General features: G+C 43.7%; 1 protein-coding gene across 1 annotated transcript in view; it reads right to left on the bottom strand.

Annotated features, from left to right (window-relative positions):
* The window catches only part of LOC106577370 (rho GTPase-activating protein SYDE1), a 140,045-nt gene extending 121,137 nt beyond the window's left edge, over positions 1 to 18,908 (bottom strand). The window contains exon 1 of the mRNA XM_045700568.1: positions 18,597 to 18,908. Within this exon, the coding sequence (XP_045556524.1) occupies positions 18,597 to 18,681 (85 nt within the window). The 5' untranslated portion in view covers positions 18,682 to 18,908. The remainder of the gene's footprint in view (positions 1 to 18,596) is intronic.
* Between the last annotated feature and the right edge of the window lie 3,944 nt (positions 18,909 to 22,852).

Genomic DNA, 22,852 nt, shown 5'->3' with positions numbered 1-22,852 from the left:
GTGTCCAATGCTGAAAAGACATGGGCTATGGGTTTTCTTTATCCAGCCACCCAGTCATCCACCTGTATATCTACTGTACATTGTGATATAAATCACTGGGTTATGATCCTCCGTCTACTGGTGGAATATCTTGTTTCTTCACTCAGTCTCTCTCTCCCTCCCCAAAACGTCACAAATGGGATCCTATTCCCTTTCTAGTGCACTACTTCTGTCCAGAGCCACTATTAAATAGGGAATAGGGTGCCATAAGAGACGTATATCCTTTGTCTCCTTCCCCAGCCGTCCCTAATTTTAGAGAGAAAATCTCAATGACTAAAACAGGGGGCAGCAGCCGACAGGAAGCAGCGGAAAAGGGAAGTAGTAAAAAAAAAAAAAAAAAAAAAAACAGGATTAAAACATATCAATATTTCTCTAACTGGGAAAAACAGGAAGTCAAAAGCTAAGGAGCAAGTAGGAAGTATGTTTGTGTTACCCTATAAATGTTTTTCATTACATAACAAACCCTCTGCTGCTACAGCTGCTCCTGCAACAGTTAGTTCCTGCAGGATGTCACACATGTCGGTAATGTAGGAGATACGAGCAATACCAGAACTATCATCTAACTGTCCATAAGACTTATGAACACCGTCTAGTCTGATTCAAAGAGTGGAACTCTGTTGGAGGTTCCAGAAAGATATTTACCACAGACGGGATGAAAATAAATGATTCATGTATAACTCACAAAATGAAATCAGAGAAATGGAGGGAGAGGAGAGAGACAGAGTGAAGGAGAGGAGAGAGAGACAGAGTGAGGGAGAGGAGAGACAGAGTGAGGAAGAGGAGAGAGAGACAGAGGAGGAGAGGAAAGAGAGTGAGGAAGAGGAGAGAGAGAGAGGAGAGAGGAGAGAGAGAAAGAGGAGAGAGAGACAGAGTGAGGGAGAGGAGGAGAGGAAAGAGAGTGAGGAAGAGGAGAGAGTGAGGGAGAGGAGAGAGTGAGGGAGAGGATCTTTTTACACACACACACACACACTCTTGCATAGCTTCATGTCTAAGTGGCATGGTGTTTATACACACACACTCAATTGCATAGCTATCCAGCCAGCAGCTACTTTCCCTATTTTAGACATAACAAGCAAGAAGCCATTCCATAGAGGGCAGAGAGATGAGGGAGGGGGCAGAGAGAGGAGCCAGGGAGAGAGGAGGGAGGGGGCAGAGAGAGAAGATTTATGGAGAACCAAACAACACCGTAAATACAACAAATATTTATCTGATTACTACTATCCCTACTACAACTATTTACACATTGTTAAAAACACGAGAGAGAGAGAGAGAGAGAGAGAGAGCGCACTTCTAGAATGTACAGTATATAATTGTAGCCAGTGTCCCAAGTGCCACCCTATTCCCTATATATGGTAAGATGGCGCCCGACAGACATGGCAGCTCTGCTTCAAGCTCCTAAACAACTTTGTAGTATTTTGGGTTTTTGTGTGTGTTATTTCTTACATTACTAGCCCAGAACATTTTTTTCTGTTATTACATACAGCCGGTAAATAACTTTTGGATATCAGAGCGGAGGTAACTCACCAGCAGCATTACATCTAGGAATACGACTTTACAAAATTGGATCGTTCGTTCGTACCCCCCAGGGCAATTGAACTTATCCCAGAGGCTGCAGCTAGACGGCGCCAGCAGAGAAGAGGTATTCAGAGTAGAGGTCGACCGATTGTGATTTATTATTTTTTTACACCGATACCGATTATTGGATGACCCAAAACCCCCGATGCCGATTAATCGGCCGATTTTTTTATATTTATATTTGTAATAATGACAATTACAACAATACTGAATGAACACTTTTATTTTAACTTAATATAATACATAAATAAAATACATTTTAGTCTCAAATAAATAATGAAACATGTTCAATTTGGTTTAAATAATGCAAAAAAACTGTGGAGAAGAAAGTAAAAGTGCAATATGTGCCATGTAAAAAAGCTAACGTTTAAGTTCCTTGCTCAGAACAAGAGAACATATGAAAGCTGGTGGTTCAATATTCCCAGTTAAGAAGTTTTAGGTTGTAGTTATTATAGGACTATTTCTCTCTATACCATTTGTATTTCATAGACCTTTTGACTATTGGATGTTTTTATAGGCGCTATAGTATTGCCAGCCTAATCTCAGGAGTTGATAGGCTTGAAGTCATAAACAGTTCAATGCTTGAAGCATTGCAAAGAGCTGCTGGATAACGCAGTAAGTAAAGTGCTGTTTGAATGCTTACGAGCCTGCTGCTGCCTACCACCGCTCAGTCAGACTGCTCTATTAAATATCAAATCATAGACTTAATGATATTAAACACACAGAAATACAAGCCTCAGGTCATTAATATGATAAAATCCGGAAACTATAATTTTGAAGAAAAAAATCAAATCAAATCAAATGTATTTATAAAGCCTTTCTTACATCAGCTGATATCTCAAAGTGCTGTACGTTTATTATTTTCAGTGAAATACGGAACCGTTCCGTATTTTATCGAACAGGTGGCATCCCTACGTCTAAATATTGCTGTTACATTGCACAACTTTTAATGTTATGTCATAATTATGTCAAATTCGGGCAAATAACTTACGGTCTTTGTTAGGAAGAAACACAGTTCGCAACGAGCCAGGCAGCCCAAACTGCTGCATATACCCTGACTCTGCTTGCACTGAACGCAAGAGAAGTGACAAACTTTTCCCTAGTTAATATTGCCTGCTAACATGAATTTCTTTTAACTAAATATGCAGGTTTTTTTTTTTTTTTGTAACAGTATTTTTATTGGAGTTTCACAATTTTCACCCATATTAAGAGATACAACAACAAGGACAAGGCAAAAAAAAAACGCACTCACTTACACATATCCGTATGTATGCATGCACCCACACCCACACACACCCACACACATACATACACACCCACCATTTTCCTCTCCCCGCTCAGCGCTTCTCTCACCCCATCCCCCCCATTGCGTCTCTCAATACATACATTTAATCAAACATGAACAGAGAAAAAAATAAAAAATTATAATAAAAATAAATAAATAAAATACAAAAAAATTAAAATACATGAAAATAAAGAGCTCAGTTTAAACCAAGAAGTTGAGTTCCCCACATGGAACGTACAGTGTAATTCTGAAATACATAGATCACCATTCTAAGAGAATCCTTGCAGCATAATAGCTGACACTTCAGGTTCTAGGTAATTTAGGTAAGGTTCCCATACTTTGTAGAACTGATCTGTCTTAGAATGCAATGTACATGTCAGATATTCCAGCGGTACCCATTCAAATAGTATCTTATGCCAATCTTTAATAGAGGGAACCTTATCACTAATCCACTGTAAAAGTATGTTTTTCCTTGCTGCGAAGGTGAGGATGTTGTAAAGCCTCCTCTTACCCACAGAAGTTACATGCCTACTAGGTAGACCTAACAGTAGAGAGACTGGGTCCAATTCTAGATCGACCCCTAGGATCTTTTCAATTTCTTGCAGAACACCAGACCAATATCTTTGTATTTTGGTACATGACCATAAACAATGTGTTAGGGTGCCTGTATCAGTTTTACATTTAAGACATTGAGGAGAGGAGGAAGAGGGGCTAAAAGCATGTCTGCGATTTGGGGATATATGCAATCTGTGTATTATTCTTAATTGAATTGCTCTAGTACGATTACATATAGATATTGTTTTTGCATATTTCCAAATGTCCTCCCACATCTCTTCATCAATAGTAACAGACAGTTCTTTCTCCCACACTTGTTTCACCCTCTGTGTATCGACAGCGGAAAAGGACCTTAAAGCATCATAAAGCAGACTTACAGACATTTTCCTTTGTGGGAAAAAAAGCATTCTTTCAATGACAGACATATCAGGGTTGCCAATTAAGGTGGTGCTCTTCAGAATATAATGCCTTACTTGTAGGAAACGGAAAAAGTCCTGCTTTGGGAGTTGATATTTCTCGACCATCTGCTCAAATGACAATAAAATCTTATCTGCAAATAAGTCATTTAGTCTGCGTATGCCCTTATTAAGCCAAACGTTAAAGCCAGCATCCAGCAATCCTGGAGCAAAATCTGGGTTGTTATTAAGAATTGGGGTAAGAGCAGAGGTTAGTTTGGACCTTCCCAGGAAACGTTGAACTGACTTCCATACTTTGAGTGTGTTAAGTGTAATGGGGTTGTTACAATGATCTTTTACAGACTTGAAACTTGTGAAAAACAGAAGATCCTGTAAAGGGTATTTTGAAAGAGAAGTCTCAATGTCTAACCAAATAGAGGAGTCATCGTTTGTGATCCAGTCTGAAATATAACATAGGTGGGCACACCACTGATAGAACCTGATATTGGGCAGATCCAAGCCACCCATAGAATTTGGCAGCTGCAATATTGCCATCTTAAGTCTTGGCTTGCGTTTACTCCATATAAAGGAACTTAGCCATCCATTTACATCCTTTATTACCTTATTGGAGAGTAATACTGGGATCATTTGGATTGGGTAGAGTAGCCTAGGTAAAATGTTCATTTTCAAGAGGGATATTCTACCCAACCATGAAATCGGAAGAGAGTTCCAGCGCTCCAGATCCTGTCTTATTGTGTCGAACAAGGGAACAAAATTGGCTTTGTACATTTGTTGGAATTTAGGAGTTACAGATATACCCAGATACGTAAAACCTGAGGGAGACCATTTAAAAGGGAAGGGGGGAGAAGTATTAGGTACAGAGTGAAGGTTACCAAGTGGCATAGCCTCTGATTTAGTGAGGTTAATCTTGTAGCCTGAGAATTCGCTGAATAACTCAATAATATTAATAAGAGGTGTGATTGAAGTCTCGGGATTAGAAATGAATATCAGGACATCATCAGCATACAAGCTTATTTTATGGTGAACATCGCCAATGAGCAGCCCCTGTATAGCAGGCGTTGCCCTGATGGCCTCGGCCAGTGGTTCCATAACAAGTGCGAATAGGAGGGGGGACAAAGGACAGCCCTGTCTGGTACCTCTGTGTATAGGGAAGCTATTTGACCGTAGTCCATTAGTAAGGACAGCAGCCTGAGGGTCATCATATAAAACTTTCACCCATTTTATAAAGTTGTCCCCCAGTCCGAATTTATTTAGAGCAAAGAATAGGTAAGACCACTCCACACGATCAAATGCTTTCTCAGCATCTAGGGAGAGCACAAGACCATCCATAGCACTTCGTTGGTAGACTTCAATTACATTAAGAAGCCGTCTGACATTGTTACATGACCTGCGTCCCTTAATGAAGCCAGTTTGGTCTCCTTTCACAATTAGCGGCAGTGAGTCCTCTAATCTTGTGGCTAGAATTTTAGAAAGCAATTTTCTATCCACATTCAGAAGGGAAATTGGTCTGTACGAGGAACAAGACTCCGGGCATTTTCCCTTTTTGAGAATAAGTGATATGTTGGCTTCTCGCAGCGTTTGGGGGAGCTGGTCATTTGAAAATGAGTGGTTAAACATATCACGCAATGGCTCAAGGATCAGGCCATGGAATTCTTTATAGAACTCACTACAAAACCCGTCCGGTCCTGGGGCCTTACCATTTTGCAGATTCTTAATTGCGGACAATATCTCTTCCTCGGTAATAGGGGCATTAAGGAGAGACCTCTGTTCTTCGGAGATAGTAGGGAGCTCAATCTTAGAAAAGAAGTTCTCCATTAACTTGGCTGCGTCATTTGGCAGTTCTGAGGCATAAAGATTTGCATAGAATTTCTTAAATGAGTCATTTATCAATTTATTTTCATATAAATGATTGCCATCAGAATCAGTAATAGCTGCAATTGACTGTGAGTCAGCTCTCTTTTTAGCTAGGTACGCCAAGTACTTTCCTGGCTTATCGCCATGTTCATATAGCTTTTGCTTGACAAATCTAATTTTCTTTTCAGCGTCCTGTGTTAGGAGGGAGTCCAACGTTGATCTAATGACTGATATTTCCTTTAATAGGGCAGGAGTGGGAGTTTCAATGTAGTCCTTCTCTTTAGTTCCTAATTCACCCTCTAGTGTTTTTTGCTTTTCACGCTTTTTCCGCCTCTTAGTGGCTGCGTATGACATAATCAGACCCCTGGCGTACGCCTTACAGGTTTCCCAAAGGAGTGAGGGGTTATCTGTTGATTGAGAGTTAATAGAGAAAAATGCCTTAAACTCTGTAATAAAATATGATGTGAATGTATGGTCTTTAAGAATGGTTGTATTCAACCTCCAGTGTCTTGACTGATTGAATGCCCCGTTGAGTTTTATGTCCAGGATCACCTCCGCATGATCAGATATGACTATGCTTCCTATCCTAGCGGATAAAACCGACTGCAGTGACGTCCTGGGCATAAAAAAGTAATCTATTCTAGTCTGACATCCATGAGGTGCAGAGAAAAAAGTGAACTCTCTGTTGGAGGGATGAAAAGCTCTCCAAACATCAGCATACCCCAGATCGTCACAAATAGCCGTAAGTGACTTAGCTTGAGGAGAGAGTGAGGCTATACCACTGGGAAGCTTATCAATAAGGGGGTTCAACAAACAGTTAAAATCTCCTCCAACCACTGCAGTGTCTGAGTTTAATTCTGAAAAGTCTAGAAATACCTTAGTGAGGAAGTCAGGGGGGAAGTAAATATTCATTATGGAAATGCTCTGCCCTTGTAAAGTACCATTAATTATAACAAAGCGACCCAATTTATCTTTCACACACTTCAAGACCTTAAGTGGTAGGTTCTTTTTCACAAGAATTGCTACACCTCTACTTCTGGATGTAAATGATGAGAAAAACACTTGACCATACCCCCCTTGTTGTAATTTCAGATGCTCCTTATCATTCAAATGAGTTTCTTGTAATAGGGCAATATCAATATTTTCTTTTTTCAAAAAGGACAGTATCTTCTTCCTTTTAATGGGGTTATGGCTCCCTCTAATGTTCCATGTACATATACGTAATCTGTTACCTGCCATTGCGCTTTGACCATTCAATATCCAGACTGAATTCTACTGTAAAAATGGGGTGGTACCTTTTTCCATGTGTTGAACTCTCCTCTATCTCACTGAGCGTAAACAAACGATATGAACCCTGAACTCGAACTATACTAAACCCAAAAATTAAACATGAAAAGATCCAAAAGGGGGTTTTCCCACTAGCTAACATGCAGGGGATTTCAACTCTCCAATGTAGACTCTTAAGTCCGCATTGCCACTCAATAGCCTCATCCTTTATATATGTGGAAATTAAAATCAATAGAAGATTGAGGCTATTCCACCTAAAACCAAGCCTGGGCACCAATATAGGTTCACACATATCTCAGTCTGAGCTAAGGCGGCAGTTACTTTAGCAAGAAAAATAATAACAATACGAATGTCACTGAACAGGAGCACATGAGAACTTACACCCCTGTTTCATGATCAGATAAAAAATAAAATAAGACGTTATCCAATGCTGCGGAGGTGCAGCTTAAGGTTATTTACCCGAGAGAGTCAATAAACGCAGCAGCCTCTTCAGATGTGTAGAGTTTTTAGGCGATCCGTTGACCATAATCTTCAATGTGGCCGGGTACAGCAGTGCGTAGTCGATCTTCATTCTCTTGAGTCGGGCCTTCACCTCATCAAACGCTTTGCGCCTTCGTACAACTGCTGTGGAATAATCATTGAAGAATGAGACCTTTGGACCTTTACGTTGACTACCATCAGAACCGATGTTTCTAGCCGCATCCATGACGCGCTGCTTGTCGGTAAAGTTGTGGAACTTTATAACCACTGGTCGTGGGCGCTGATTGGGACCAGGTATCGGTGCTTGAGAGCGATGTGCTCTGTCTAGCTTCACCCGACCAGCCTTAGTGTCCATTTGTAGGTAGCCAGGGATCCATTCCTCAAAAAATTTTACTGAACGTGTCCCTTCAGAATTTTCCGGGAGTCCCACAACACGTATATTGCATCTGCGTCCTCGATTATCCAAGTCGTCAATGTGCTCCGCCATTTCGCGCACCTGTTTCTCAAGTGCTTTTATCTTAGTGTCCATGGATGTAGTTGAAGTTTCCACAGTAGCAATTCTTCCTTCCGCCTCATCAACACGTTTGACAACCCTCTGTAGTTCAGCTGAATGGCCTGCTATTGCTTCCAGGACCGTTCTTATCTTAACATCGATCACTTTAGTAATGTTATCCGTCATCCTTTGAATCACCAGGTCCATTGTGCCTGGATCTGTAATGCTGTTAGATTCGCTAACGTTAGCTAGCTCCTCCTGCACATCTACATGGATGGCGGTTTTGGTCGACTTCTTAGTAGCTCTGTTGGGCATGTTGTCGGGGATTTTTGAGAAATAGTCGCCAAGACTCATTGTAGGGTAACTTATTTAGCCAATTCTACCACTTTTTCAAGCTAGGAGATTAATGAAAGAATATAAATTTACGAATACCGCGTGAGCTCGCTGAAACACCGTGTTCTCTCTACGGCGCCATTTTGTTCCCTAAATATGCAGGTTTAAAAATATATACTTCTGTGTATTGATTTTAAGGAAGGCATTGATGTTTATGGTTAGGTACATTTTCACGAATGCCCTTTTATTAAATCATCACCCGTTTGGCGAAGTTGAAGTAGCCTGTGATTCGATGATAAATTAACAGGCACCGCATTGATTATATGCAACGCAGGACAAGCTAGTTAACCTAGTTATATCATCAACCGTGTGTAGTTAATTAGTGGTTATGTGAAGATTGATTGTTTTTTATAAGATAAGTATAACGCTAGCTAGCAACTTACCTTGGTGTCACGTCCTGACCAGTATAGAGGATATTTGGTTATTGTAGTTTGGTCAGGACGTGGCAGAGGGGAGTTGATGTATGTGTATGGGGTTTGTCACTGGTCTATGTCTGTGGTTCTATGTATAGTTCATTGGGGTTGGACTCCCAATTGAAGGCAGGTGTGTTGAGTTGCCTTTGATTGGGAGTCCTATATAGTAGGGTGTGTTTGTCTTTGTGTTTTGTGGGTAGTTGTTTTTGCACTGTGTTTAGTATAGCCTGCAAGACTGTTGTACTGTCGTGTTTCTTGTTTAGTGTGTTTGCACCTGACAGGACTGTTGGCTGTCGGTTTTCTTTGTTTTGTATAGTGTTCTCTGTTGCTTTATTAAATATGACGAACACTAACTCCGCTGCACCTTGGTCTTCTTCTCTCCATGACGACAGTTGTGACACTTGGCTCCTTGCAGCCACAAGGTCATTTTGACGCTGCACTCGCATAACAGGTGGTCAGCCTGCCACGCAGTTTCCTCGTGGATTGTAATGTAATCGGCCATAATCGGTGTCCAAAAAAGCTGATTACCGATTGTTATGAAAACTTGTAAATCGCTGGCAGGGACTACAGACAATCACGGACTGCAAAGGGAAAACCAGCCACGTCGCGGACACCGGCATCTTGCTTCCGGACAAGCTAAACACGTTCTTCACTCGCTTTAAGGATAACACAGTGCCACCGACGCTGCCCGCTCCCAAGGACTGTGGGCTCTCGTCTGTGGCCGACGTGAGTAAGACATTTAAGAATGTTAACCCTCGCAAGTCTGCCGGCCCAGACAGCATCCCTAGCTGCGTCCTCAGAGCATGCGTAGACCAGCTGGCTGGAGTGTTTACAGACATATTCAATCTCTCCCTATCCCAGGCTCCTGTTCCCACATGCTTCAAGATGTCCACCATTGTTCCTGTACCCAAGAAGGCAAAGGTAACTGAACTTAATGACAATCGCCCCTGTAGCACTCACTTCTGTCATCATGAAGTGCTTTGAGAGACGAGTCAAGGATCATATCACCTCCAACCTACCTGACACCATAGACCCACTTCAATTTGCATTCCGACCCAGCAGATCCACAGACGATGCAATCGCCATCACACTGTACACTGCCCTATCCCATATGGACAAGAGGAATACCTATGTAAGAATGCTGTTCATTGACTACAACTCAGCATTCAACACTATAGTACCCTCCAAGCTCTTCATTAAGTTCGGGGCCCTGGGTCTGAACCCCGCCCTGTGTAAACCGGGTCCTGGACTTCCTGACGGGCTGCCCCCAGGTGGTGAAGGTAGGAAACAACACCTCCACGCCTTCAACTCGATCATCAAATTTGCAGACGGCACAACAGTAGTGGGCTTGATTACCAACAACGACGAGACGGCCTACAGGGAGGAGGTGAGGGCCCTCAGAGTGTGGTGTCAGGAAAACAACCTCTCATTCAACGTCAACAAAACAAAGGAGCTGATCGTGGACTTCAGGAAACAGCAGAGGGAGCACGCCCCCACATTGAAGGGACAGCAGAGGAGAAGGTGTAAAGCTTCAAGTTCCTCAGCGTACACATCACTGACAAACTGAAATGGTCCACCCACACAGACAGTGTGGTAAAGAAGGTGCAACAGAACCTCTTCAAACCTCAGCAGGCTGAAGACAAATCTGGCTAGGCCAATTAGACCCTTACAAACTTATACAGATGCACCGTTGAGAGCATCCTGTCGGGCTGTATCAATGCCTGGTACGGCAACTGTACCACCCGCAAACGCAGGTCATCAAGGACATCAACCACCTGAGCCACGGCCTGTTCAGTCATCAGACTGTTAAATAGCCATCACTATCCGGCTACCACACGGTTACTCAAAGCCTGCACATTATAGGCTGTTGCCCTACAGTTGAAGTCGGAAGTTTACATACACCTTAGCCAAATACATTTAAACTTTGTTTTTTCCCAATTCCTGACATTTAATCCTAGTAAAAATTCCCTGTCTTAAGTCAGTCAGGATCACCACTTTTATTTTAAGAATGTGAAATGTCAGAATAATAGTAGAGAGAATGATTTATTTCAGGTTTTATTTCTTTCATCACATTCCCAGTGGGTCAGAAGTTTACATACAGTCAATTAGTATTTGGTAGCATTGCCTTTAAATTGTTTAACTTTGGTAAAACGTTTCGGGTAGCCTTCCACAAGCTTCCCACAATAAGTTGGGTGAATTTTGGCTCATTCCTCCTGACAGAGCTGGTGTAACTGAGACAGGTTTGTAGACCTTGCTCGCACACGCTTTTTCAGTTCTGCCCACAATTTTTCTATGGGATTGAGGTCAGGGCTTTATGATGGCAACTTCAATACCTTGACTTTGTCCTTAAGCCATTTTGCCACAACTTTGGAAGTATGCTTGGGGTCATTGTCCATTTGGAAGACTCATTTGTGACCAAGCTTTAACTTCCTGACTGATGTCTTGAGATGTTGCTTCAATATATCCACATCATTTCTCTTCCTCATGATGCCATCTATTTTGTGAAGTGCACCAGTCACTCCTGCAGCAAAGCACCCCCACAACATGATGCTGCCACCCCCATGTTTCACGGTTGGGATGGTGTTCTTCGGCTTGCAAGCCTCCCCCTTTTTCCTCCAAACATAACGATGGTCATTATGGCCAAACAGTTCTATTTTTGTTTCATCAGACCAGAGGTATTTTCTCCCAAAATTATGATCTTTGTCCCCATGTGCAGTTGCAAACCGTAGTCTGGCTTTTTTATGTCGGTTTTGGAGCAGTGGCTTCTTCCTTGCGGAACGCCTTTCAGGTTATGTCGATTATAGGACTCGTTTTACTGTGGATATAGATACTTTTGTACCTGTTTCCTCCAGCATCTTCACAAGGTCTTTTGCTGTTGTTCTGGGATGGATTTGCACTTTTCGCACCAAAGTATGTTCATCTCTAGGAGACAGAACATGTCTCCTTCCTGAGCGGTATGACGGCTGCGTGGTTCCATGGTGTTTATACTTGCGTACTATTGTTTGTACAGATGAACGTGGTACCTTCAGGCGTTTGGAAATTGCTCCCAAGGATGAACCAGAGTTGTGGAGGTCTCCAATTTTTTTTCTGAGGTCTTGGCTGATTTCTTTTGATTTTCCCATGATGTCAAGCAAAGAGGCACTGACTTTGAAGGTAGGCCTTAAAATGCATCCACAGGTACACCTCCAATTGACTCAAATTATGTCAATTAGCCTATCAGAAGCTTATAAAGCCATGACATCATTTTCTGGAATTTTCCAAGCTGTTTAAAGGCACAGTCAACTTAGCGTATGTAAACTTCTGACCCACTGGAATTGTGATACAGTGAATTATAAGTGAAATAATCTGTCTGTAAACAATTGTTGGTAAATGACTTGTGTCATGCACAAAGTAGATGTCCTAACCGACTTGCCAAAACTATAGTTTGTTAACAAGAAATTTGTGGAGTGGTTGAAAAACGAGTTTTAATGACTCCAACCTAAGTGTATGTAAACTTTCGACTTCAACTGTACATGGAACCACTGGCCACTTTAATAATGTTTACATACTGCTTTACTCATCTCATATGTTTCTATAGTTTCTTAGTCAATACCACTCCGACATTGCTTGTCTTAATATTTATATATTTCTTAATTACATACATTTTACCTTTTAGATGTGTGTCTTGTTGTGAATTGTTAGATGTTACTGCACTGTTGGAGCTAGAAACACAAGCATTTCGCTACACCCACAATAACATCTGCTAAATATGTGTATGTGACCAATAAACATTTGATTTGATAGGGCCTATAGGGCTCTGCTCAAAAGTAGTGCACTATTTAGGGAATAGGGCAGTAGTATAAAGTAGTGCACTATATAGGGGATAGGGCTGTAGTATAAAGTAGTGCACTATATAGGGAATAGGGCTGTAGTATAAAGTAGTGTACTATATAGGGAATAGGGTGCCATTTGGGATACAGCGTGTCCTGCTGGCTGGAACAGGCCAGGCTGTTGAAACCATCAGATCCTTGAAGTATTCTGGAAACGTAGTTGGAGGTTATTACAGTGGACTGCAGCAGAACGAGCAAACCTTGACTCAGACTTTGTTTGTTGTGTCCCAAATGGCACTCTCTGGCCTATTTAGTGCACTACATTGACCAGGGCCCCATAAGGTTCTGCTCAAAATTATAGTGCTCTGTAAAGGGGGAAAGAGTGCCATTTGGGATGCACTTTCTGTTTTCACAGACAGACATGTTCTCAGGGTGGGAATGTGGTCCCACGGTAGGCTAGCCTGGTTAAACCACACTGACTGCTGGGTTCAACATTCAGCCTTCTGAAACCAGGAAGCTAGGTAGTCCCAACAGGACTAATGGGATCAACATTCAGCCTTCTGAAACCAGGAACCTAGGTAGTCCCAACAGGACTAATGGGATCAACATTCAGCCTTCTGAAACCAGGAACCTACGTAGTCCCAACAGGACTAATGGGATCACCATTCAGCCTTCTGAAACCAGGAACCTAGGTAGTCCCAACAGGACTAATGGGATCACCATTCAGCCTTCTGAAACCAGGAAGCTAGGTAGTCCCAACAGGACTAATGGGATCACCATTCAGCCTTCTGAAACCAGGAACCTAGGTAGTCCCAACAGGACTAATGGGATCACCATTCAGCCTTCTGAAACCAGGAACCTAGGTAGTCCCAACAGGACTAATGGGATCACCATTCAGCCTTCTGAAACCAGGAACCTCGGTAGTCCCAACAGGACTAATGGGATCACCATTCAGCCTTCTGAAACCAGGAAGCTAGGTAGTCCCAACAGGACTAATGGGATCAACATTCAGCCTTCTGAAACCAGGAACCTAGGTAGTCCCAACAGGACTAATGGGATCACCATTCAGCCTTCTGAAACCAGGAACCTAGGTAGTCCCAACAGGACTAATGGGATCACCATTCAGCCTTCTGAAACCAGGAACCTAGGTAGTCCCAACAGGACTAATGGGATCACCATTCAGCCTTCTGAAACCAGGAAGCTAGGTAGTCCCAACAGGACTAATGGGATCACCATTCAGCCTCCTGAAACCAGGAACCTAGGTAGTCCCAACAGGACTAATGGGATCACCATTCAGCCTTCTGAAACCAGGAAGCTAGGTAGTCCCAACAGGACTAATGGGATCACCATTCAGCCTTCTGAAACCAGGAAGCTAGGTAGTCCCAACATGACTAATGGGATCACCATTCAGCCTTCTGAAACCAGGAAGCTAGGTAGTCCCAACAGGACTAATGGGATCACCATTCAGCCTTCTGAAACCAGGAACCTAGGTAGTCCCAACATGACTAATGGGATCACCATTCAGCCTTCTGAAACCAGGAACCTAGGTAGTCCCAACAGGACTAATGGGATCACCATTCAGCCTTCTGAAACCAGGAACCTAGGTAGTCCCAACAGGACTAATGGGATCACCATTCAGCCTTCTGAAACCAGGAACCTAGGTAGTCCCAACAGGACTAATGGGATCACCATTCAGCCTTCTGAAACCAGGAACCTAGGTAGTCCCAACAGGACTAATGGGATCACCTCGTCCAGACATGACAGGCCACTCACATTTTGTCATCTGTAACAACTATAGGCGATAGGCCAATTTAATGTTAGTGATGGAGCATTTCTCAATGTGTCCATTCATCAGTAATGCCTCATCATCATCCTCATCATCATCCTCAACAACAGGGTCTGTACAAAACAGGCTCTGTTATACACTGGAGTATATGACACGCCCCCTCTGACCTAACAGCGATGTCATCCATAATGCTACTGCTGCGGGAGAGAGGGAAGAGGAGGAGAGAAGAGGAGGGAAGAGGAGGAGGGAAGAGGAGGAGGGAAGAGGAGGAGGAAAAGCAGAGGAGAGAAGAGGAGAGAAGAGGTGAGAAGAGGAGGAGAGAAGAGGAGAGAAGGGGAGGAGAGTAAACAGAGGAGAGAAGAGGAGGAGAGAAGAGGAGGAGAGTAAACAGAGGAGAGAAGAGGAGGAGAGAAGGGGAGGAGAGAAGAGGAGAGTAAACAGAGGAGAGAAGAGGAGAGAAGAGGAGGAGAGTAAACAGAGGAGAGAAGAGGAGGAGAGAAGAGGAGGAGAGTAAACAGAGGAGAGAAGCGGAGGAGAGAAGAGGAGGAGAGTAAACAGAGGAGAGAAAAGGAGAGAAGAGGAGGAGAGTAAACAGAGGAGAGGAGGAGAGACGAGGAGGAGAGAAGGGGAGGAGAGTAAACAGAGGAGAGAAGAGGAGAGAAGAGGAGGAGAGTAAACAGAGGAGAGAAGAAGAGGAGAGTAAGAGGAGGAGAGAAGAGGAGGAGAGTAAACAGAGGAGAGAAGAGGAGGAGAGTAAACAGAGGAGAGAACAGGAGGAGAGAAGAGGAGGAGAGTAAACAGAGGAGAGAAGAGGAGGTGAGAAAACAGAGGAGAGAAGAGGAGGAGAGTAAACAGGGGAGAGAAGAGGAGGAGAGAAGAGGAGAGAAGAGGAGAGAAGAGGAGGAGAGAAAACTAAATGTTGGCACATTCACACAGACTTCAACATTAATGTTTGTCATTGCCCTTCAACCTTGGGACTGTGGGACAAATACAGCTTTCTCAAACAGAGTCCCAGCCCATATGCTGTCCAGCCCTGGTGAAATCCAATCCAAGAGTTTTATAAAGGCCTTATTCACATGACTACAGAGTTGAGGGCAGAGAGTAGACTGGCACAATGATGCTCTTTCATTTATATTTCTGTTCATTTACTACTAATGATGAAGAGGAGGGAGGTATAGGTTGGCCGGATTCTGTGAGTTGACTTTACTAATGATGAAGAGGAGGGAGGTGTAGATTGGCTCTTGTTTCTGTGAGTTGACTTCACTAATGATGAAGAGGAGGGAGGTGTAGGTTGGCTCTTGTTTCTGTGAGTTGACTTTACTAATAATGAAGAGGAGGGAGGTGTAGATTGGCTCTTGTTTCTGTGAGTTGACTTTACTAATGATGAAGAGGAGGGAGGTGTAAGTTGGCCCGTTTCTGTGAGTTGACTTTACTAATGATGAAGAGGAGGGAGGTGTAGATTGGCTCTTGTTTCTGTGAGTTGACTTCACTAATGATGAAGAGGAGGGAGGTGTAGATTGGCTCTTGTTTCTGTAAGTTGACTTCACTAATGATGAAGAGGAGGGAGGTGTAGGTTGGCCCCTGTTTCTGTGAGTTGACTTTACTAATGATGAAGAGGAGGGAGGTGTAGATTGGCTCTTGTTTCTGTGAGTTGACTTTACTAATGATGAAGAGGAGGGAGGTGTAGGTTGGCCCATTTCTGTGAGTTGACTTTACTAATGATGAAGAGGAGGGAGGTGTAGATTGGCTCTTGTTTCTGTGAGTTGACTTCACTAATGATGAAGAGGAGGGAGGTGTAGATTGGCTCTTGTTTCTGTGAGTTGACTTCACTAATGATGAAGAGGAGGGAGGTGTAGGTTGGCCCCTGTTTCTGTGAGTTGACTTTACTAATGATGAAGAGGAGGGAGGTGTAGATTGGCTCTTGTTTCTGTGAGTTGACTTCACTAATGATGAAGAGGAGGGAGGTGTAGATTGGCTCTTGTTTCTGTGAGTTGACTTCACTAATGATGAAGAGGAGGGAGGTGTAGGTTGGCCCCTGTTTCTGTGAGTTGACTTTCCTAATGATGAAGAGGAGGGAGGTGTAGGTTGGCCCGTTTCTGTGAGTTGACTTTACTAATGATGAAGAGGAGGGAGGTGTAGATTGGCTCTTGTTTCTGTGTAGGATACAAATCCCCAGCACCATCTTCTCTCTCTGGGTGATCTCTCTGTGTCAATGTGTGGGAATCTACTGTCTGTAACATCTAGACTATAAATGGTTTCGATTACAAGGTATACAGCTTATGTCAGAATTTACTTTTCATAGCAGGTCAAGAGAACTTAAGCAGAAGGTTAGGATAATTAGGTTGTTAGAAAAGGGGTTAGGGTTAGGTAAAATGCTAAAAAAAAACTATTTGACATAAGCTGTCTGTATCCCATTTAGACAGAACCGCTATAGGAAGGTCTGGGGCAGGGTTGGAGAGGCGCGACCCCGCCCTGTCTGACTCGCGTGTATTGATCCTGAATGGCTGAATTATGTAACACTGGCACATCTGCAGACAAATGCATTTTTTTTAGGCCCATTCTGGAGATAATGGTAGCCCATCCCGGGGTTAACGGTAGCTGTTTCGAAAATAAAGGTAGCCCATTCCGGGGTTAACGGTAGCCGTTTCGAAAATAAAGGTAGCCCATTTCGGGGATAACGGTAGAGCATTTCGGAGATAACGGTAGAGCATTTCGGAGATAACGGTAGCCGTTTTGAAAATAAAGGTAGCCCATTTCGGAGATAACGGTAGCCCATTTCGGAGATAATGGTAGCCCATTTCGGAGATAACGGTAGAGCATTTCGGAGATAACGGTAGAGCATTTCGGAGATAACCGTAGCCCATTTCGGAGATAACGGTAGAGCATTTCGGAGATAACGGTAGCCCATTTCGGAGATAACGGTAGCCCATTTCGGAGATAACGGTAGCCCATTTCGGCGATAACGGTAGCCCGTTTCGAAGATAAAGGTAGCCCATTTCGGAGATAACGGTAGAGCATTTCGGAGATAAAGGTAGCCTGTTTCGGAGATAACGGTAGCCCGTTCTGGAGATAACGGTAGCCCGTTTCGGAGATAACGGTAGCCCATTTCGGAGATAATGGTAGCCCGTTGGAGATAACGGTAGCTCGTTCCGGAGATAACGGTAGCCCGTTGGAGATAACGGTAGCCCGTTGGAGATAACGGTAGCCCGTTCTGGAGATAACGGTAGTCCTTTCTTTGACTTAACGCTACTCTCTCTAGATCTGTTGTGTTACCGTCGGTATTCTCTCTCTAGATCTGTTGTGTTATAGTCGGTATTCTCCGCTAGATCTGTTGTGTTACCGTCGGTATTCTCCGCTAGATCTGTTGTGTTACCGTCGGTATTCTCCGCTAGATCTGTTGTGTTACCGTCGGTATTCTCTCTCTAGATCTGTTGTGTTACCGTCGGTATTCTCCGCTAGATCTGTTGTGTTACCGTCGGTACTCTCCGCTAGATCTGTTGTGTTACCGTCGGTATTCTCCGCTAGATCTGTTGTGTTACCGTCGGTATTCTCCTCTAGATCTGTTGTGTTACCGTCGGTATTCTCCGCTAGATCTGTTGTGTTACCGTCAGTATTCTCTCTCTAGATCTGTTGTGTTACCGTCGGTATTCTCTCTCTAGATCTGTTGTGTTACCGTCAGTATTCTCTCTCTAGATCTGTTGTGTTACCGTCGGTATTCTCTCTCTAGATCTGTTGTGTTACCGTCGGTATTCTCCGCTAGATCTGTTGTGTTACCGTCGGTATTCTCTCTCTAGATCTGTTGTGCTATTTATTCTTGGCTCCGTGTTTCTCTGTCGACAGACCAAAAGAATGTAAACAATGCCCAGAGTGACTTCTGCATTGTGAAACATGTTAAAGTTTAACCAATACAAAGTGTATTCAGCTGCTTCACTCCTATCCTTGACGTAGCGTAACGCCAATATTTCATAAATAGCATCACCGTATCGTGCGTGTTTGATGAAAAGATATGGCTTTTCTTCTGCCGACGGAATGAGTTGCCCGCAAAAAGTAACTTACAATACATGTTTCCGTCATCGGCAGCTGTCTGATATTTGTGTAAGGCTGGATTACATATTGATTATCTAGTTTGGGTTAAAAAAAACACACATGTGAAAAAGACAAAACGTGTCTTTATAAAGGAATTAAAACTCTTAACATCGTTTTACAGTTACCATTAAGTTTGGGATCCGTTTTCCGCCGGGATCGATCCTTTCCCCGCAGCCGAGAGAACGTCCGTTTCAGCAGGGGTTCAGCCATGGCTGAAACCCCGTGTGTGTTTTTTCCCTGCTCGGAACAAGCGGACTGGGAAAGCGGGTTAATTCCTCATCCTTGTCCTCGGTCCATCTGTAAAAGGACTGTTGTGTGAGCCCATCTCTGTCTGTGGAACTTGGTCAATGCTCTCTGAGCTTGGCCCTACATCCAGGTCTCTCGTCTTGCCAAATTTCACAGGAAACGAATTCCTGGGATTCTTTCCCAAACTTCTATTTTTTTTTTTTTAAACCACCTCTAGTGCGAGAGAGTTGAGCGGCAGGGAATACGCAAGTGCTCATGGGAGATGTAGTTTCAGCGAAGGCATGGTTAAAACTACAGTAGGTTTCATGCATTGTAACAACGCAACACTTACTCTACATCTCATAGACAATGACCTATGGCCTTTTCCACTGTAATTAAACATGGAGCAAATGAATAACTATGTAATAAGCTTGTAATTACATGGAATAATCTTTGCTATGTCTGTGATATGTGGTTGTTTTATCTACTTTAGTTGAATGCCCTGCACTGTAAGAAGCCCTGGATAAAAGTGCCTGCTGAATGACCTAAAGGTTAATAAAGCCAGTAGGTCCTTCTAACCCTGATGTGAGACTATGGTAATGTGAGGACTCTATCATGGAGAACTGCTTCCCTCTGCTGGCCCTTCTGGAAATCATTCTATATGTTTTACCATGACCAAAGAATTAGGCAACAGACCTGGACTATATGCAACCCATATATATATATACATATACAACTCATACCACTGAACTGAGGAAGTTAAGCTAGGATATTACCTAGTCTTTACTTCTGTTGTTATTATTACGTTTAGGATTCTCAATACATCGTGCAGACAGGAATTAGTATCTCTCCGGGAAGCAGAAGGACAGAGGGTTGGGATTAACGAGTCATGGTGTAATTCTAGGAACATACAAGTCATTTTGTTCAACCCGACCTAGAATACCTCACAATTAAATGCCGACCATATTATCTCCCAAGAGAATTCTCCTCCGTCATCGCCACGAACGTTTACATCCCCCCCCTCAAGCCGAAACCTCGACGGCCCTCAAAGAACTTCACTGGACTTTATGCAAACTGGAAACCACATATCCTGAGGCTGCATTTATTGTAACTGGAGATTTTAACAAAGCAAATCTGAGGACTAGGCTGCTGAAGTTTTATCAACATATTGACCGTCTCTCGACCACTGCTATTCAAACTTCCGGAATGCTTACAAGGCCCTCCCCCGCCCTCCTTTCGGCAAATCTGACCACGACTCCATCTTGCTCCTCCCGTCCTATAGGCAGAAACTCAAACAGGAAGTACCCCGTGCTTCGTAAAATTCAACCGCTGGTCTGACCATTCAGAATCCACGCTTCAGGATTGTTTTGATCACGTGGACTGGGATATGTCCCGGGTAGCTTGAGAAAATAATTTAGATGCATACACGGATACGGTGACTGAGTTCATCGGGAAGTGTATTAGGAGATGTTGTACCCACTGTGACTATTAAAACCTACCCTAACCAGAAACCGTAGATTGATGGGAGCATTCACGCTAAACTGAAATCGTAAACCATCACATTTAACCACGGCAAGGCGACTAGTAATATGGCAGAATATAAACAGTGTAGTAATTCACTCCGCGAGGGAATCAAACAAGCTACATGTCAGTAGAGATAAAATGGAGTCGCAACTCAACGGCTCAAACACGATGACGTATGTGGCAGGGACTACAGACAATCAAGGACTACAAAAAGAAAACCAGCCACGTTGCTGAGACCGACGTCTTCGCTTCCGGACAGGCTAAACAACATTCTTCGCACGCTTTGAAGATAACACCACCGAAGCAACCCGCTACCAAGGACTGTGGGCTCTCCTTCTCCGTGGCCCGACGTGAGTAAAATATTTAAACGTGTTAACCCTCGCATGGCTACTGGCCCAGACAGCATCCCTAGCCGCGTCCTCAGAGCATGCTCAGACCAGCTGGCTGGTGTGTTTACGGGCATATTCAATCTCTCCCTATCCCAGTCTGCTGTCCCCACATGCTTCAAGATGGCCACCATTGTTCCTGTATCCAAGAAGGCAAAGGTAACTGAACTAAATGACTATCGCCCCGTAGCACTCACTTCTGTCATCATGAAGTGCTTTGAGAGACTAGTCAAGGATCATATCACCTCTACCTTACCTGACACCCTAGACCCACTTCAATTTGCTTACCACCCCAATTGATCCACAGACGTTGCAATTGCCATCACTCTGCACACTGCCCTATCCCATCTGGACAAGAGGAATACTATGTAAGAAGTCTGTTTATTGACTATAGCTCAGCATTCAACACCATAGTACCCTCCAAGCTCATCATTAAGCTTGAGGCCCTGGGTCTGAACCCCACCCTGTGCAACTGGGTCCTGGACTTCCTGTCAGGCCGCCCCCAGATGGTGAAGGTAGGAAACATCACCTCCACTCTGCTGATCCTCAACACTGGGGCCCCACGAGGGTGTGTGCTCAACCCCCTCCTGTACTCACTGTTCACCTTTGACTGCGTGGCCAAGCACACCTCCAACTCAATCATCAAGTTTTCAGACAACACAACAGTAGTAGGCTTGATTACCAACGATGACGAGACAGCCTACAGGGAGGAGGTGAGGGCTCTGGGAGTGTTGCGCCTGGAAAACAACCTTTCACTCAACGTCAACAAAACAAAGTGTAACGTCTGCTTCCAGCTCACACTCTCAAACACATAGATCCCCTAAACGCAGCTCACTCTCCAGATCCCAATCACCTGAATTCTAATCACCTGTTCACACATCTGTATGTCATTATCACACACTATTTAGTTCAGTTCTTTGCACCCCCATCATTGTGAGGTATTGTTAGTTTTGTGACACACGTTTTTCTGAGCTCTGTATTTCCGGTAATTTACTCCTCCAGTGTATGATAGTTTTTGCCTGCCTCACTAACGATGCCTTTGCCTATTCCCTGCCTGTAATTTAGCCTATCAAATTTCCTGTTATCTACCTATTGCCTGATCTGCCGGACTACGTTACTAGCCTTTTCCCTGCCTGTACTGTTGCCCTTTTGGACCCCCTGTGTATGATCTTCTGCCTGCCCCTGGACACAGCTACCTTTCTCCTCCTGTGGTCCTTTGCAATAAACACCTGCTCTCTGTCTCCCCTCGTGTTCATTACACAAATGAGATGATCGTGGACTTCAGGATACAGCAGAGGGTGCACCCCTGTATCCACGTTGACGGGACCGCAGTGGAGAAGGTGGAAAGCTTCAAGTTCCTTGGCGTACACATTGCTGACAAACTGAAATGGACCAACCACACAGACAGTGTGGTGAAGAAGGCGCAACAGAGCCTCTTCAACCTCAGGAGGCTAAAGAAATGTGGCTTGTCACCTAAAACCCTCACACATTTTTACAGATGCACAATTAAAAGCATCCTGTCGGGCTGTATCACCGCCTGGTACGGCAACTGTACCACCCGCAACCGCAAGGCTCTCCAGAGGGTGGTGCAGTCTGCCCAACACATTACCGGTGGCAAACTACCTACCCTCCAGGACACCTACAGCACCCGATGTCACAGAAAGGCGAAAAAGATTATCAAGGACATCAACCACCCGAGCCACTGCCTGTTCACCCCGTTATCATCCAGAAGTCGAGGTCAGTACAGGTGCATCAAAGCTGGGGCAGAGAGATTGAAAAACATCTCAAGGCCATCAGACTGTTAAACAGCCATCACTAGCACATTAGAGGCTGCTCCCTATAGGCATACAGACTAGAAATCACTGGACACTTTAAGGAATGGAACACTTGTCACTTTAATAATGTTTACATATCTGGCATTACTCATCTCATAGGTATATACTGTTTTCAATACTATTCTACTGTATCTTAGTCCGTTCCGCTCTGACATCGCTCGTCCATATGTATATAGTCTTAATTCATTCCTACTTAGATGAGTGTGTGTATTGGGTATATGTTATGTAATTTGTTAGATATTACTGCACTGTCGGAGCTAGAAGCACAAGCATTTCGCTACACCCGCAATAACATCTGCTAATCACATGTATGTGTAACGGCTATCGTAGAGAGGGGACCAAAGCGCAGCGTGTTGAGTGCTCATGATGATAATTTATTATAACTCAAAATACTGAAGCAAAATAACAAAG

This window comes from Salmo salar, chromosome ssa18, assembly GCF_905237065.1.
Source record: "Salmo salar chromosome ssa18, Ssal_v3.1, whole genome shotgun sequence".
Classification (NCBI taxonomy): domain Eukaryota; kingdom Metazoa; phylum Chordata; class Actinopteri; order Salmoniformes; family Salmonidae; genus Salmo; species Salmo salar.
This window is presented reverse-complemented; position numbering and strand designations above follow the sequence as displayed.